Source organism: Limulus polyphemus, unplaced genomic scaffold (assembly GCF_000517525.1).
Source record: "Limulus polyphemus unplaced genomic scaffold, Limulus_polyphemus-2.1.2 Scaffold152, whole genome shotgun sequence".
Lineage (NCBI taxonomy): Eukaryota > Metazoa > Arthropoda > Merostomata > Xiphosura > Limulidae > Limulus > Limulus polyphemus.
In genome coordinates, this window is record NW_013665762.1 from 780,154 (window position 1) to 798,718 (window position 18,565).

The following is an 18,565-nucleotide window of genomic DNA, read 5'->3' on the forward strand; positions in this document are numbered from 1 at the left end:
TGCTAAAGCATTCGCAAGGTACAGGATAGTTCTAGAAACGTGGCGTGACACTAGTCATGTGACTTCGCTGACGCAACAGTATATTAAAGACTTAAGTTCCATCCTCTGAAGTTTTATCACTGACAGTGACAACCTTAGATTTCAGTTTTGTGTACAAAATCGTTTTTCAGTCAACTGTGATGTACAATCATATCTTTTTTTTTACCTGCTTTAGTTACATAAGAAATTTTTAAACTTTTAACTTATTTAGTTTGTATGCAGTTTTAGCATAAACACGTGGTTCAGAAAGTCGTTGAAATTATATTTTTCTAGTTGTTTTATTTCTTTGATCTCTATAGTAGGTGATGCCTATTTAACCCGAGAGTATATTGCTGTAGCTATAGTATTTGAGTCAAGGATTGGCATTGTGATATTATTTGCTAACCAAATTGACGTTATATAAATTGAACAGCTGACCAACGCTATGATAGAACAAAGGTCACGAGATGATGCTATCGAATGGACAAAGAAACCGAACTTACTTGTTGACTTCAGGTGCACTTTCTTGGTTCAGTTCTACTAGGAGATTGTAAATAGATGATCGTACTCTGAATATTGTGTATATTTAATGGACGTCAATCCTAAAAGAAAGAAAGCTGTAGACGTAAACACACACCAGTAGAATCGATTGTGATACCATCTGAACAAGTGCGCACACTGTGCGATCTGTTTGCTTGTTACAATTAAGAGTTTGTTAATATATCTATATTTATTCAATCTCGTTATTTCATACTTAAAAAACTCAGTCAAGTTGTCAAACACTGATTACTTCCATTATTTCTTGACCACGACTGTTATTATTAAAAAGATTATTTATCAAATACATGTTAAGAAATCGGTTTTACATGAAAATACCAAAAGTAGAGAGGAGGAAAAATTTTGGTTCAGTGACATCACAATTTATTGCAAAGATTTTGAAATGACAGTGTGTGTTTTAGTCCTTGCCCGATCTCTTAAGTTTATTGAATTTAAATGAATGCTTCTTACAAAAACGATGGCATTTTCTGGACGCAAAAGCACTCACGATCGAGAAATGGTTCTAAGGAAGAGATGTTGAGTCTAGAAAAAAATCCTTTCGTGGATATAGGACTTTTTCTGATGTCGAAAAGGCCCGTTATGTTGGTTATCTGCAGCATTGACTCAAGAATATTTGCTCATATATGGTGCACTAAGACTGCTCAAGCAAACAATACCCCTGAGGATCGATCTTGGCAGAAGTGAAGCACAAACAAATGAAACTCACCAGAATGGAATGGTGCCTAGTGATTTCGAGACTATATGGGGAGGTCTCTACCAGACTCCAAGCTGTTGCCAGCCAGAGCACAGCAGCCCCAGCTCTTACCAATACCATCAGTAAATAGTGGACAAAGGCTGAATGTGCTGATGGTGGATGACTTCCGAGAAACAGAATTGCATCCTTAGCAGGTAAAGTAAGGGCGAAGTACCTTTCAGAAATGAAAGGTTTCCCATGCCATCAATAGTAGCTCGTGACGCATGGAGTTGTGCATGGCTGAATGGTAGCCACCTCGAGTAATCAATTTCTCTGTAGGCCTGTAGACTGTCCATCCAAAGGGGTGTTGGAGTCCCTGTGAGTTGTTTTAACTGTATTGGTTGCATCTCTTGGCATCCGCCAGGATTATGAGGAAGAAAAGCTTCAATCTAGTACACAGGTTTCTGTGAGCGAGTCCAAGCAGATCATGCCCACAATTTTCAAGAGTACAACCTAGAGAGGACCTAGACCAGTTCCAAAAACATTTCAGGTAGGTCACTACCTGGAATGGATAGACTCGGGAATAAGCTGTGCAACATCTTGTCATGAGTTTCGATGGTCCAGCCCTCGATGCCGTTGAACAACTAGATAGGGAGCAACAAGATGACTAGAAATAATTGTATCTGAGCCAAATCACCAATTCAATTCGACCCAGTGTAAAATTGGATGATCTATTGGGCCAAGTTTCAAGGCTTAGAAGAGGATTGTCAATTTGGGGCTAGCCACCTACATGTAGAATATGTACTGATTTCATGGAAATGCATACCTGGCAATGGCCACTGCAAATTAGGAGGACATCCTAGTCGATACATTCATTGAAGTACTTTCTAGTGTCTGTTGCAAATGATTGAAGTGATCACTTCAAAACAACCATTGTATAGAAATAAGTCTGTAACAACAACAACTGTAGTGGCAATTCCACTGTTGGAAACTGTGACCAATTTACCTCCACTGCACCAGGTTAAACCCAGTCAGATGGTTAACAATCAACCATCTTCACCAGACAGAAAAGTATTGCAACCACACGGGGCAGAACTATGCATTTTTAGCCATAAGATACATGCTGCAGCAAGGCCATAAAAAGGATATGTGCCATAGCAAGTTCCGCTCATGAAGTAGGTGCCATCACAAGGATACATACAACTGCAAGGTCCACCCATGGGATACATACCACATCCATAGCCAATGCCTCTGCCTAGATATAATTTAGAACAGGAAGAGTGAAGCATTTGCTTAACTTTTGGACTAGAGGGAGACAGGCAAAAGAAATGTCTATACTTTACAACATATTTAAGATGGCAGAGCTGTCAGCTGAAAGTGATGGCTCATCATATGCCTGCCAACCCACAATATCAGCACTTTTCTGAGCTGTAAAGGAGACAAGTATATCGATACTGGTTGTTAAATCAGTAAATCTAGGATGGCTGTTGTGAGAAATATTCAAGGGAAACTGACAGATCCCAAGTCAAGTTTGGCCACCAGCATGGAAGAGAACAGCAGACAACTTTCACCAAAGAGTATAGTGGTCATCCCTTGGTGGACAGAGCTTGGTATGTGTTGATATAGCTACAAGGGTGAGAACTTGAGTTACTGGTAACTACAAGAGCAGAAAGGGTCTTGTAGACCTTACAATCTTTTAAGCCCTTCAAGTGAGACTAACACTATGACCAGTGAATACCGACTTTCTTCTCGCAAACGGCGAATAGACTGAATATTAGAGAAGAAGTGGATTTCCAACTTAGTATAGAAACTCATAGAATTAAAACAGTTGTTTTTGATCTCAGATCTTGAATTAGCATCCTCAGGATAGTAGTACTCTGGATTGTGTCTGTCAGTTTTGCCTGTGCAAAGGGCAAACTGTTGTTCCATGAGAAAGTTATCAATGCTGAAATAGATCCCAGGAACAGTGGACTCACGTGCTTATGTAGAATAATAGTACCTTTGTGTAGACAACTGGTTTTCTGTGGTTTAATCCAACAAAGGCCTATTTCTTGAGTGTCAGGCAATGAGCTCATAGAAACTCTGCATAAAATAAACTGTTTCCCTTTCAAAATGGAGACAGCATGGTTTGAACAATGATCTACCCTACAAGGGATGTATTCCCAGTGTTGCTTTGTAATTATGGATAATCAGCTGTCCAACTGGATACATGAATGGTTATGGTATGATGAGTGAAGTGAAGGTAATAAATACTTGCAGTAATACAATATTTTTATCTGTTGTATCATGACCAAAGCTGATGCATCTGAGGACGTTGAATGATGATTGTGCAAATATTCTAGAGCCAATACAGTGAAAGAAAGTCAGTGACTTGGTAAGTGAATATGATAATGTATTTGCAGGGCCAGATGTTTGATTGGGCCATACAATGACAAATCATCATCATATAGAGAGAGAGGAATGCAAGTTTGATAAAGCAACTGTACCAGCTTCCTTGAAACATTATGGAGGTTGCAAGCATTGAAATACAGCAGATGGTGTGGAATTGATTTGGAAAGTGCTTGGTCATCTCCATTAGTGATTGTCAGAAAAAAGGAATGTATGCTAGGGTTCTGCATACATTTCAGACAAATGAGCATGGTAACTCACGATGATGTTTTTTTTTTCTATATCACAAACAGATGAATGTCTGGACATGTTAAAAGATTCCAGTTGGTTAAACACATATAGTAGCAAGTCAAGTTGAATGACAAAAGCAAAGCTAAGACTTCTTTTAGCATGAGAGATAGTTTATATAAAGTCTGTCATGCCATTCAGTCTGTATAATACACTAGCAACTTTCGACAGGCTGAAAGAGCTTACATTCAAGAACCTATAGTGAGAGATTCTTCGTCTATGCCGTCAATGTTTTGGTGTTTGGCTGCACTTTTGAGTCTACATCTGAGAACCTGAAGATGGTATTCTAGTGCATACAAAAGACAGGCTTGAAAATGAAGCAGAAAAATATTTACTTATGCAAATAGAAGTGGGGTTTCTTGGTCAAAGTGTAGGGAGTTAAAATATCTATGATAAGAGATTGACCCATGTCAAAGCAAGAAGTTCACAGCTTCCTTGGTTTTGCAACATACTATTGTCAATTTGTGGTTAACTCATCGAAGATACCAGCACCATTGTCGGCTCTCACGAAAGTGTAAATGCACTTTGATTGGAGTGAGGAATATGATTAGACATTGTAATCTATATAGCTTGCTTTAGTGGATACTCCAATGGTATCCTATCCTCATTAGGTCCATAACAATAGAGTTGAAGGACTGTTATCGAGTTTCAGGTCGGAGTTCAGCATGTAATCACATACGTTAATTTTACACTCACGGATCCCCAAAACAGATACTGTATGATGAAAAAAGAGCTGCTTTCTGTGGTTGTGTTTATGAAACACTATTGCCACTACTTGTATAGTAGAAAGTTCATCATTCAGGTAATTTACGCTTCATTGAATGGTTAGTAAACTTTAAAAATCTAGAGGGGATGATAGAATATTGGATAACATGTTGCAAAAATATTAACTGGGTTTGCAACAGGAAAACGTGGACAGACTATTTTGTCATACAGTGAGCTGCCTATTCGTGGAATGTTCCGACTCTGGACACCGTGTGGGAGCTGAAGCTATGGTTGTTTCAACGATAGCAAAAGCTAACCCTGAAGTAATGACTCCACTGAAGGACTGATGCTGAGGAAAATGCTTCAGGAGCAATGGGACAAGTAAATGAAGTACCCTTATCTAGTGTGGGTGCTTCTTACTTTCCAGCAAGGTCAAACTCGACCAGCATTAGTAGAGGAGATAGCATAGACATGCATAACCCATCACACCTATATGAACAGTTACAAGTGGAAGAAACTGTGCTGAATTATTTTTATCTACTCTTATCACAATAGTCGCAGTGAATAATCCACTTACATTATCCCTTGGGTTACCACAGTTGTACCTTGAACTTCAAATAATTGTCCCCCTTTCGTCAAAATCTACACAGATGCGTTCAATTACTTTAGAACACTTTCTGCCAAGACAAATTCTTCTTCTTATGTCTATTAAACTGTGAAACTCATTTTTAAATTATCGCCCGTTATGGGTAATCACTCACACACCTGCTAACTTTACGTTTTTTAACTTTTCTCTATTTCTACTTTACTTCACTTCCGCTCGTTTGGTCGTCGTTATTTATATGTTTATCACTGAGGCCTCTGGAAATTTCTGTGAAGTGCATGAACAGTGCACTCAGTTAAGGTAACGATAAAATTACTGCAGGTTAGAGTAATGTGACATCAACAATATTAGTTAAACCTCGACAACAATATATTGCAAACACAACTAAACAAATTTGTCATAACTATCGCCTTTAAAGTAATTAACTTTTAACTCTCTTGTTATGAAAAAGCTAAACAATAATGAAATATTAATTCACAAAATAAATAAATTAATAATACCTAGATTAAACAGTCTTCTATACCCACAAAGAAAAAATGGTTGCAACAGGATAAACCCCAACACAAAATTGTTGGTTCTTTTCTCTAAAGGATAGCCCTAGATATTACTGAATGTTAATCAGTGCACCTGAAAATACCACAGAGTAAGCTAGTAAGGTTAAATTTTGGTACAGTAATCATAAGTTTATAAGTGGATTTATCTTCATGAATTCTTTTTATCTTTTGTGTAGCTTGAATTTAAAACGATTGAATTTTCTATAAGTCAACTGATTTATGAGCAAAGGGAAGAGTTTGTAACTGATGTTAGAAGACTGAATGATAAATTAGTAAGGTTTATGCAAAACCTTATCAAGAACATGGGACTTTTACTAATGCTACAAGGGTTCAAGACTGTGATCCTATAACAGCCACAAACTGAGGAAGTGGAACCACAGATTGAAACCTTCAGAGCTACTGACCAGATTTTACCCCTTATGTTATGCATTGTTGTATGTACAGAACAACTGATTGAAGGTTGATGTTGTAATTTACAGAGTGATGGTTTACACAGGACTCTTAGACTGTCACCAATCAGATAGCCCAGCCCTATCCCTAGTTATTGTCACCTATGGCCAAACAAAGGAGACTGGTTATGCTAGTGTTGAATGATGTCTGCCTGTTAGAATTGTCTTACTACCAAAAAGGATAGCGAACGCCAAGTGGTGAAGATTGATACTCAACTGGTTGGGTATGCCAATGTGTTTATGGGATCAGATAACTACAGTTCAATGTCATACTGACATTCCTGGAGTACCAGGGATATCAAATTATATAATAAATGTTAAAGGATAGAATCATACAGGCTTTAGAAAGTGTTTGGTTATCTCTAGTAGTTATTGTCAGAAAGAAGGAAGATACACCAAGATTCTGTATTGATTCTAGATGGGTTATCCATTTCTACATCTTTCTGCTTCTTTGGATAGAAGATTTTCTGAATGCACTGAATGGCTTTTGGTGATTTAGCACTCTATACTTGGTTTCGAGATACTGGTAAGTTGAACTGGATGAAGTTAGCAAGTCCAACATTGCTTTTACTACAAAATGATCTTTACAGATTTTGTCCCATTCAATTGATCTTACGCAATGTGCCTACCTTTTTCAACCAGCTAATAGATGTTACACAGAGAGGGCTAAAATGGAAGAGATGCCTGATCTATGTTGACAATGTTGCATGTTTTGGTCTGCTGTTAAAAACCTGGGCATGGTACTTCAGAAGATATGAAGGGCAAACTTGAAATTAAAATAAGGGAAGTGTTCACTTAATCATACAAAAGTGAAATTTCTCGATCATATGATGGGAAGAGTTGGAGTCTAAACATGAAACTGTGAAGATTATATAGGTCAGAAAGTGACATCAACCAAAGGATATGTCCACAGTTTCATAGATTTTGTCAGATTATTAATGATTCGTGACCAATATATAGAAATTTGCTGCACCAGTATCTGCTCTCTTCACAACGTAACTGCATTTTAGGTGGATTAAATACTGTAACCAAGCATTTCAATCATTAACGTGTGCTTTAGTAGAAGTTCCAGTTAGCATACATAAAACAAGGCTGTCCATTCTTACTGAATACTGATATAAGCAATAGTAAAGTTAGAATAGTATTGTTGCAAGCATAGGATAGAATGTGTAATTGGGCATATTGACAGCTCATGAAGAAATAACTGTTTGAAATTGTAGTATTTGTCAAATATTATAAGGTCGTAAGTTCACTATTCATCTGAACCATGTGTCACTGAAATGGCTCACGAACTTTAAAAATATTGAATCAATGACTGCATGTTGTATTAAAATGTTACCAGAGTATCATACAGGTCTATCACACACAAAGGACTGCCTCACCAATTACTGAAAAATTGTCAATTTGTTAAATGTCTTGACCCAGGAAATAATTTGGTACTGACATCAAATTATACAGCAAGTGACTTTACTATTAGATAGAGACCATGAATAACACTTCAATATAAAGATCAAAATTTAGTTTAGGTGTTACTTATTATGCAACAAGAATGAATTGCAAATGCAACAGGTTGAGAAACGCAACATAATCTGTGGAACATGTACAAGCAGTTACGAATGTAAGAATGTGTCTTGTACTGCTTTTATAACCACTGTGATGTAGCTAGTGCTCCTCAGATCTCTCATGCAAGAAATACTTCATAATTTGATGGAAGAACTGGAGATCAACAGAGTATTACATCCAAGTATTTTTTATGCATTCATTTTGAGACATTGAATAATGGTGCAAATACTGCACTGTGTGTACTGCTTTTATGAGTGTTGAGACATGATTCTCAAGCTGTGATGCAGCTAGTGGTCCCCATAACTCCCAGACAGGAAATACTTCAGACTTTGCATAATTTCAGTACTGGAGTCCAACAGGGTATTACATGCATATGTGTTAATTTTCAAGTGCATTTTTGATTCATTCACGTCGAGACATTGAGCAAACGCTGTATTGTGTGTGTGTCCAGGGAAAAGTCTAGTCAAGCCAGGTAAAGCTCCAGTAGAGCAATGTTGGTTCTCCATTATACATAATAACTTTGAAAGAAGCAGGTCATCTTTTCTGATTATGAATGAGGTAATCAGTATATGCTGACTCTTATCGATTACTTCACCAAGTGGGCTAAAGCTTATTCATTGGTAAATACATTAGCACATTCCACTGCCGATGCACAAAACCAGGCAATGGACTAGTTAGCTTTCTTACAGAAATATGACGTTCCTTTAAAAAGCTTACATACAGGATGAAACAGGAATTACCAGCCAATAATAGCATACTCAATGCTTTGTACACTTAACAATCAGTTTTTAGGGAGCCAACCCCTACATTAGGCATGAAGTGATGGAGCAAAACAAAATTCAATACACATATATTTTATTACACACATTCGTAGATTACATTAATTTTCAGTCACGGGAAAATACGTCACAAAACAAGTAATAAAAACACCTTGTAAATTAAAATGATGTAGGGATGGCAGTGCCAAAAAGAATGTAGGGATGATACAGCTATACATAGATCATCCCTACACGACTTTCATTATAAAAAATTAATGTTAAACCGTAAAATGAATACTTGATTTTAATATTACTACATTTGGAAGTTAAGTATTCTTGACTGTTGATATGCAGTTGGTTTATCATAATACCATGGTCATGTCAGGGTAGGCATCAATGTAGTGTAACTAAGAGCTTAGGACTTAACTATAAGGAAAACTAATGCTAGATATACACGACTGTTTCAATTCAAGTTTATTGAGAGTGTTATGATTTAGATAGTTTATACTGCGTGATTGTTAAATTAAGTTCTTTTTAGAAGTGACAGGATATCGCAGGTTTGTTTACATAACTGTTTATGAATCACATGATGTGTAGTTCAACAGTTATGAATTGGTGAATGTAAAAGTATTGCATCATGTAACTATAACTTTGAGTTTTCTCATTGTTTTAATTGAGTATTATTGCATCATAATATCTAGTAGTGTGTGGAATGTTCTAGATCTCTGTCACAGTAGAAATACGCATAGGAATTTTAGTTCGATAATAAGCTAGATCTAGACTGCGTGATTGCGAGTTTAGTCATGAAGAGCATATATGGGCGAATTTTCAAGTGAAATTATCACATATCGTATTGTAATAACAGAGTAGAGAAGAAATAATTCGTCTTGTCAAATTGTGTTCTAAAGTAACTGAGAAGTTAAAACTTTATCTAATAAAGCACTGATATAGTGGTAGCATTATTCGTTATAATTATCACATGACAAATGAAGTTGAAAAAACAACAACACAAAAGCAACGGGAAAATTTCTCCATAACCAGTTTTATTGGTAAAAGATTTAGCTCCCATGATAGTAGTTTTATATATATATATACTATGGCCAGGTAGATTATCAGAATAAGAAGTATTATTTAAAAACCTACAGAAATTTTTCATTGAACTGTTCATTTATCAGACAAAAAAAAATAATTACTATGGTACACTCAATAAAGTTCCTGATCAAGCAGTTAAGTGTTTATTAAACTATTATACTTTGATAAATAAAATTGTTACCTGGAAATAACTTAATTAGTAAATACGTACATTATATTTAGTTTTAATGTTGTATCAATGAATTATTTACTAGTTATTTTTAATTTTTCTTTATTTAAAAAAAAAATGTAAATGTTGTCTACAGGAAAGCGAAAAAATATTAATCTTAAAAAGATTTTTATTAAAGAAAAATAGAACAACAAAACATGACTACATTCTAAATGGCATTTTAAATAGAACTTACAAGCATAAATAAGTAGTTTCACTGAAAATATAGCTTTCGCATATAAATACGTTTGAGCCATTTAGTCAATAATCTGAACAATCTAAGTTTTTCTTTAGCAAAAACAAAAAAAATGTCTGGCTTGGAACTCTACACAACAATTCCCTTTTATTTTAAGAGGTAAATGTAAGGATTCTAGCAACAACTTATGAAGACCATAGAAGCTCAAAGAACTAACCTAATCGAACAATAATAAATAATGATAAAATTCCTATAACAATCAATGTAACAACATTTAAACCAGTATATGTGGGAATTTTTTTTTAACATGCATTAAATGAGTTAAACTACTATGAATGAACCTTAATGTTACCTTAGTAGTACAAGTAATTGTAATTGAAGTGAAATATTATTAAGTTACAAAACAATTACCTATTGTCAAATTAACAAAAATAGTGTTAATACCAAAACAAAGATATAGAAAGGCACTCTTAGCTTTTTATCTATTACAAAACGGATCTATCACTTTTTCCCCTATCAACGTTATTTGTGATATGTTGGTTTGATGGTTCACAAAAAAATAATAAAAAATGTGTCAATTTTCAGTTATTTCACATTTATATCATAACAATTATTTAAGACACCACCAGGGTGTTACACTGTGCATAAAGTGAAGACAAACTGAAAAGTAACACTTTTTACATGATAAATTAAACATACAGCCAAAGTTGACAATATATTATTTCAAAACAGCAATTTTTGAAAGTATAAATATGATTACCAAGAATTACTGATAAAAATTATCAAACTAATTGATACATCTGTCTGACCAAAGAATAGTTCTCATGATGGAGCTATAAAATAAGACATCTTTAGTATTTGTAATCACTTGTGTAAAAGTATATGCTTTAGAAAAATTATAGCTAGCTATCATTACACTGTTGGAAAAATATCAATGAAACTTAAAAATAACTTATCAAAGATTCTAAAAAAACTGTATTCCAAAAACACGTTTAATCCCTTTTACGGTGTACATCAATGATGAAAATCGTATTCTTTGGATATATTAGAAAAACAAAACAACCCATAAGATATTTTATTTTTATAATCTTGAATAATCCATGAAATAACTGATGTATATATTTGAGTACGAGAGGATTATAAATTTCTTGTTTCCCTTCAATAACTGTACCATATCCATCTCCTTTGTAATGAGGGTGACAATCAAACTGAAATTCAACTACACATATAATCTACGAACAAACGAAAACCATTCTCAAAAAATTCTCTTTTGAACAAACATTCTTCTGATTAAAATTAAGTTAATGATGGTTACAACTATTGACATGGTTAGTGAAATTACAATCAATCAGTTAAAAAAATAATTGATTAAATATAGAAAAGTTATTATAATTATTTTTGTGATGGTTTGAAAATTAAATCACTCATCAACTTTTGTATGTTGAACATGAGAAACAGCATTTAAGTAGTTATTTCTTAGTATACCTTACCAATTAGGAAAAGTAAAAACAATGGTGTATTTCGAGTGAAAAATGTAATACCTAGTAAGGAGTTTGAGATAATTTTTAAATCTCTTCTACATTATCTCACATCTAGTTTTATCTCCCAAAATTGAGAACACTTTGAAAATTCCTCCATATAGTTAATTACAGCAAGTACCAAGTGCATTCAGACAATGAAGACCGTTCTTACACTAATAAATCAGCTGAAAAACAACATCTCAAAAAGGCTAAAAAAACAATCCTTTTTTAGCTTTATATGAATAGGATCATAGTTGATGAATACAAGATATTACACCTAAACAATTCCAGAAACTTGATAATTTCACATAGAAGTTAAAATAGGGAACATCAAACATCACCTCACGAACATGTTTAATAAAGCACAGCCATAAGGTCGTATATAACAGAGAAATGGAAGTCCATCAAAGATATTAAAATCATTTGGATGCAATAAAGGCAATTTCCAGTGTGATGAAGTAATATTTCCAAGATAACTTGATCAAGACATTCTTTGTTGAAAAATACACATTGGTGTTTAACTTAAAGTCTTTGAGAGAACACACTTAAAAAAAAAGTTCTTTACCATAAATTTTCTTATAGCATTTCAAAAGCACAGATATAGAATCAAAATCACTATTAAACTCTACTGTGACCAAGTGATCTACATAAATTTAGTAAAATAATTGAGTCATTAAAAACCTTATACTTAGTAAACAAAAGTATTTTCTAAAACACAAGTCCACAAAAGAAAAATAATTTTATTGAATGACAGTGTTTTGAGCATCTGCTCTTCATCAGGTTCCATATGAGAATGAACAACTGTTGCATGATTGAAAAGGAACACGTTCTTAGTAAGTGTATGCTTAACACTAGAGAAAAATTAAACTGAAACCACGAGATACAACATAAACAATATAGTATAGTTGAAAAACACATTTACAGAACTATACACATGTATGTATTAACGTAAATATAGATACAAATGCATATCATGTACTATCAAATAGTAGTATTCATTGTTAGAAACAAAAAAGAAGCAAATATAAATTACATACATAGCTATTGCAAATTAAGATACAACAGAGTAATCAGTTATTTGAAGGAAATATTTTTGTTCAGACAATGAGGAAATTTAGTATATAAATAGAAAATAAAATTCTGTTCTAAGCTTTCATGTTGTAATCTGTCTGTGGGGCATGAGTAAAAACTAAGACTGTCGTGTCTTCAATACTGTTATGGGTAAGAGAGTTTAAATGTCGAGATGCTGACATTTGCAAAACATATCTCCAAACAGTTTTGATATTTCTCCAATGTATAAAGACCCTCATTTAGTGCAGCAGATATAATACAATGAGGAATTGTAACTTATGAGTGAAGTGACCCTTTATGTAGTAAGTGAATTTTGCATGGACAAAGCTGTTGTGTCATTAGTATACTTACATGCGAAACATATGATGTGTTGACCTGGTTTTATACCAGGCAACAGATCTGTGTCAGTTGTGTGTATCAACTAGTCTTTTGAATACTTGTATTTGAAAAATATAAGGAGTAGGTTAGTAAAAATGTTAGAAAATGGGTTCTTCATTAGAAGAGTGAAGTTGTGGTTGTTTTAGGTTTAGAGGGAATACTTACAGAGAGATTGAAATATCTATGACATTACTTCTCGCTTTTTCAATAACACTAGCTGGTGCACCCATTTAATGTATAGAGAAAACATAGGGCCCTTGGTGAGTGACTTATCCAAATTCTGACCCCCTCATCACTCTTCTGTAGACCTCATGGTACATGCCAGGTTTAATGACAACTGTTCCAGCAATTCACCCATTATAATTGGTCACACTTTCTTGAAATAATGTTTTAATGATACTAGATTAACAGGAAAATTTTATTTTTTGAAGAAGCATGTTATTTCATAAGACTTAAATTATAAAGCATGGTTATTAGAGCAGATATGTCTAAGCCTTAAGAACTGGCTCATGGGGAAGGCACTTTTAGTTGTTTCTATTGGATGGAAGAATTTGTAACTGAAGTACTTCCTGACTGTAGTTAGGTTTGTAGCATACAGTGGTTTCAAGAGTTTTATCAGAAACATTTATGTCAATGTCTAGAAATGAAATGAAATACATTGATCAGAAATATCATGTGTATATTTAAGAGATGTGTAAAAAGACTTGACATGAAAGATAAATTGTTCAAAGGCTTCTTTATTGCATGTTACAAAATTTAAAATGTCATCAACATGACAATTATGGGAAGGAGGGGGGGGGGAAGTAAAATTACTATAAATTTGTTCTTCAGTGTAAACAACAAACAGGTTAGCACATGAAGGACCCACCTTAATTTCCATGAGTACTCCATTTGGTTTACGTGTCTGTGTATTTTCTTGTTGAATTCATGCAAAGCTTCCCGAAGACTACCTGTGCTAGCCGTCCCTAATTTTGAATTGATAGACTAGATGGAAGGCAGCTAATCAACATCATCCACCACCAATTCTTGGGTTACTGTTACATTACACTGCCCCCACAGATGAAAGTCCAAACATATTCAGTGATGGGATTGGAGCCTACAACCACAGATTGCGAGTTGAGTGCCCTAACCACCAGGCCTGTGTGTATGGGTATGATTCTTAGTTCTTTCTGTATATGTATTATATTTTTTATGTTGTATCACATAGATTTAGTTTAATATTTTTATCTAGTGTTAAGTATACATTATCATAAGTGGTACGTTTTACACATGAATATATTCCTTTTGAACCATACAAAGATAATTCATTTTCATTAAGCACGAAGAAGTTGCTCAAAACATCATTAAGTAAAATACTAGCTATACTTTCCTCAATATATGCTTAAAAAGAAAAAATAATTGTGTAGTAAGAGGCAGCTTTCATGTCCAACAGACTACATTTTTACAATTAATAACCCTATACTTTGATTAATTGTGTATGATGACTGACGTTTTAACTGCATGTATAATCTAAAACATCCCACAATAATAGACTTAGCTGTTCTTTAAGACTACGATAAAACAGTCTAATACCACTATTGATAATTTCAACACTTTATTGTTAATGGTCTAAAATGACATATTGTAAACTACCAAGACAAAAAAAGAAATGATGTTACATTATTTACATTTATAAAATTTTTGTTACCCATTATGGCTGAAATTTATGAGTAACACTGTAATATATATTCCACCACCTACTGATCTTATTTGGTAACATTCAAGGTGGACAACAGAAAATCTCTAAATAATAATAATAATAAAAAAAATGAAATTACAAGTAACTCAATAAACTTTTCTTTATGGTTAACATTACAAATGTTTAGTGTCCGCCACCATTATCAATATATGCATAACATGAAAGTCTTTAAGGAAAGTAGCATGAAATACAACAGAATTAATATACTTTGTATCTATTGGAGTGGGGACTTGCTATAGCTTATTAGTTCCCACCCCTTTTCCAATGGAGAGAACGAGCTAGTTCTGATGCAAAAATTTCATGGATTGGTTTGTACAATAAACCTTTTTAAAAGAACTTTTATAGTACATTGTAACACAATATACTTCAGCAGCTATACTTTCAAAACATGCATTTTATTTTTAAACTGTCTTGTGGACCAGTGGTTAGGAACTGCTGCTAAAGCTCACTCTATTAAAATGAATATAAAAATTTATCAAACTAAGGTATTCTATGTACGATACTTTGAATATTTTAAGTTTTAATAATCAGCACCCTGTTTTACATAATATTCCAGAAACTCTGATTTAATGACTTTCATAAATTCTAGTATGTTTCTTAGACACATTAATTTCTATTTTCTTTTAACTGATGCTATAAACTGAACCCTTTCTAGTCAAGATTGCAGATGACTATCCCATTTGTGGGAACAATCTTTTAAGAGTTGTCTTTAACTAGTGCTTTTATTTACAAATCAAAACATGGATGTGATAGTAAAAATATCAATTTTAATAAGATATAGAAGTCAGTAAAGATTATTTTCTACAAAAATAGACCAATAAAATTCCTAAATTTTTCATATTGATACACATTATCTTACAAAGAATCTACAAAACAACTATGGTAAAAACATACTTGTGTATACAAATATTCATACATATATTTTAAGTGTTATACAATTTACTATCCCAACTTGAACGAAGACAAGTTTAGATGGACTGCTGACATTGCAGAATGGAGAAGAACTAAAACTAAAAACTATCCAACATAAATGACACAACTTTGCAATTCTTATGGTTTTGAGTATGTATCTCAATTTTTTTGGTACTAAAGTTAAAACAAACTTTCAGAAATATATCAAACATGTTAAAAAGTATGAGACTGAAATTAGTAAATAATTACAAAGACTTGCATTTAAACAAATTATTACATCTTTTTTTTTTTTTGTAGTATAAATTGTTTAAACTATGTTATGTGTATATTACCATGAGAACTGATTTTGAAAATTATTTATTAACTTTTTTTTGTCACATTGGAGTGCTCCAAAGGTAAAATTATACTTATAGACTTGGACTTATCAAACATGCACATACTACTTAAAATGTTTTTATGATAACTTAAATGATTATCTGTACACTGAATAGAAAAAACCATAATTTTACCTTCTTCATAGCTTATTTTCAACACTAAGTTTAAAAATAATTTTCATATATAAAAGTTACCTTTAAATGATATGGAACTACTTTGAAGTAACTCAATTTTTACTGAGATATACTTTTAGCATTTATTTCAAGTCTAACTAGTTCAACTCTTAAACATCATATAGAAAAAAAACAAATCAGAGAACGTAGGTTGTAAAAAAAGAAAATCAAACATCAGAATTCTTGTAGATGTAAACATAACATTTAGACAACTCTATCATGAATTTGATTTCCACTTCACCGAGATATGCAAAGAATAAAAAAAGACAAACAAATATGAAAGTATATGTGGAGGCATCAGTTAAAAAAAAATCAGCTGCTTGGAATTTTGTGAAACATGAAAACACTTTTGAGAGTATGTGTGTTTTATTTTGTCTCAAAAGTCTTGTTGCAAGCAGGTAAACAAGAAAGCTAAAGAATAATGCAACACCCTTTTTTATTGCTGGGTTTGGACATTTTAACAAGAGGTCTCTCAGCCGCCTGAAACTTCCTGAAACAATAAAATCAAATGATTAAACACTTTATATTATAAAAACAAATACAAGGATTGATATGTGTTAATGAACAAACAATGCCACAGTTTTTATGCTACATTCAGCCTACACATTAATTTTATGTCATTAATGATCTGACATATAGTTGAAAAAACAACAACAAACAAATAAAATAACAACAATGAAGTGTAGAGAAAACAACACAACAAAAAATAGAGATTATTTACTCAGAGGAAATTAAAAGCAAATATTTTTTATAGCATATACACCAAGAAAATGAAATAATAACTTAAAAAGAAACATAACTAAATCAGGAGTAGACAATTACTAATTCAATTCAATATCAAAGCAAAAAAACCTATTATATTTCAACTTATTCATTCAATCTTTAAAACTTGCTGTAATAACTAAAACTACATTGTTTGCTGCATATGTTCTTATAATTTAAGCTCAGAAACATAAGTGGCACACATAAATTAAGACTTCTACTTTAAGTAAAAGAAAACTGTCTTCAGGAAAACAATGCTGTGACCCTCCACATCCACAAAGACATTGCTAAAAGCCAGTGTTAGTGTACTATGTTAGAAATTAGGAAGCAAGTCTATACATCACTGACTGAAAATCTTATGGTTTAAATTACCTATCAATATAAATTAAATCTAATGTAACATAATATATGGACTGATAAAATTTAAATCTTTAGCTTTATTGTAGTTAAAACCAGGTTTCTTTACACAAAATATCAATGCAAGGTTGATGTTTCTGGTGACAAAAAATAAAATGTTATGGCCTTGTATATCACAGTTGGCCAAAATATTTGTAATTTTCATAATTGTTTTAAAGCAAATATCTCGCCAATGTATCTCTTACTAGTGTCAAACTGTTGTGACGAAGGTCTTCTTAACTTTTAACTGTTGTTGTAATAAGTTCAACAGATTTGAAACAAAGCTTATTCTCTAACAACATAAGCATTTGAAAAAGCTAAGCATATAATACCTGAGCACTGATTTAATCTATTGCTTTTAGATGTTTACTCAAATAAAAAAGAAGAATGCATACATTGTATGAGCATCTGATGGTATGAAACAAACTACACATTCTAATTTGAAATGACAAGATAACTAAAGGTTGCATTTTAAAAGATCTAGTTGTTTTGCATGTTTCACACAGTTTTACTACAATGAAGATTTGAATAATATTTCATATATGCTAAGTAAAAACTTAAGTGGCATGATCATCAATGAGGTAATATACATGTTCAATGTAATAACATAAAAAAAAGGAACTACACAAAAATCATGCAAAATCTGAAAAGAATCTTAGAGAAAAGAAAACAAGGAAATCCAAAACCTTTTCAAAATCTATGTACTCTGCATTAGCTCAAATATCATATTTTGTTCACAATGATTCCATTGACTAATGATCAAAACAGAAAGTACCTTTTTTGTTGTTATCAGCTGATAATGTGGTGACCTGGAGTTTTAAGTGGCAATGCTTCGTAACAGATGTTTTTAATTAAATGTTACCACCTGGTGTTAATTGTTAGCTTCTTTTTTTAAAATGTTATGTATAATTAGTTTTATAAGAGAACTTAACATGAAATTTTAGTATTAGGTTTCAGTTCTGACTGAATACATGAAAGGGATATTTTATCCTTTTAAGGTCATAACGTGACAATATAATGATATTGTTCAGATGTTGATAGACTTTCAAAGCAGTATTGCGAATTATTAATTGCGAATAAGAGTGTTTTTTTTCTTTTTTAACAATTACACTCAACACAACCATTTCTTTTCCCTTTTCAAAACATTATGTCTAAAGATTCTGTATCTGATTAAATGGAATGAAAA

The 18,565-nt window shown here is 32.8% G+C and overlaps 1 protein-coding gene across 1 annotated transcript in view; it reads right to left on the reverse strand.

Moving 5' to 3' along the window:
* Positions 1–8,638: 8,638 nt before the first annotated feature.
* Positions 8,639–18,565, reverse strand: part of LOC106476174 (ras-like protein 2) — a 61,978-nt gene continuing 52,051 nt past the window's right edge. The window contains exon 6 of the mRNA XM_013936845.2: positions 8,639–16,711. Coding sequence (XP_013792299.1) covers positions 16,633–16,711 — 79 coding nt within the window. The 3' untranslated portion in view covers positions 8,639–16,632. The remainder of the gene's footprint in view (positions 16,712–18,565) is intronic.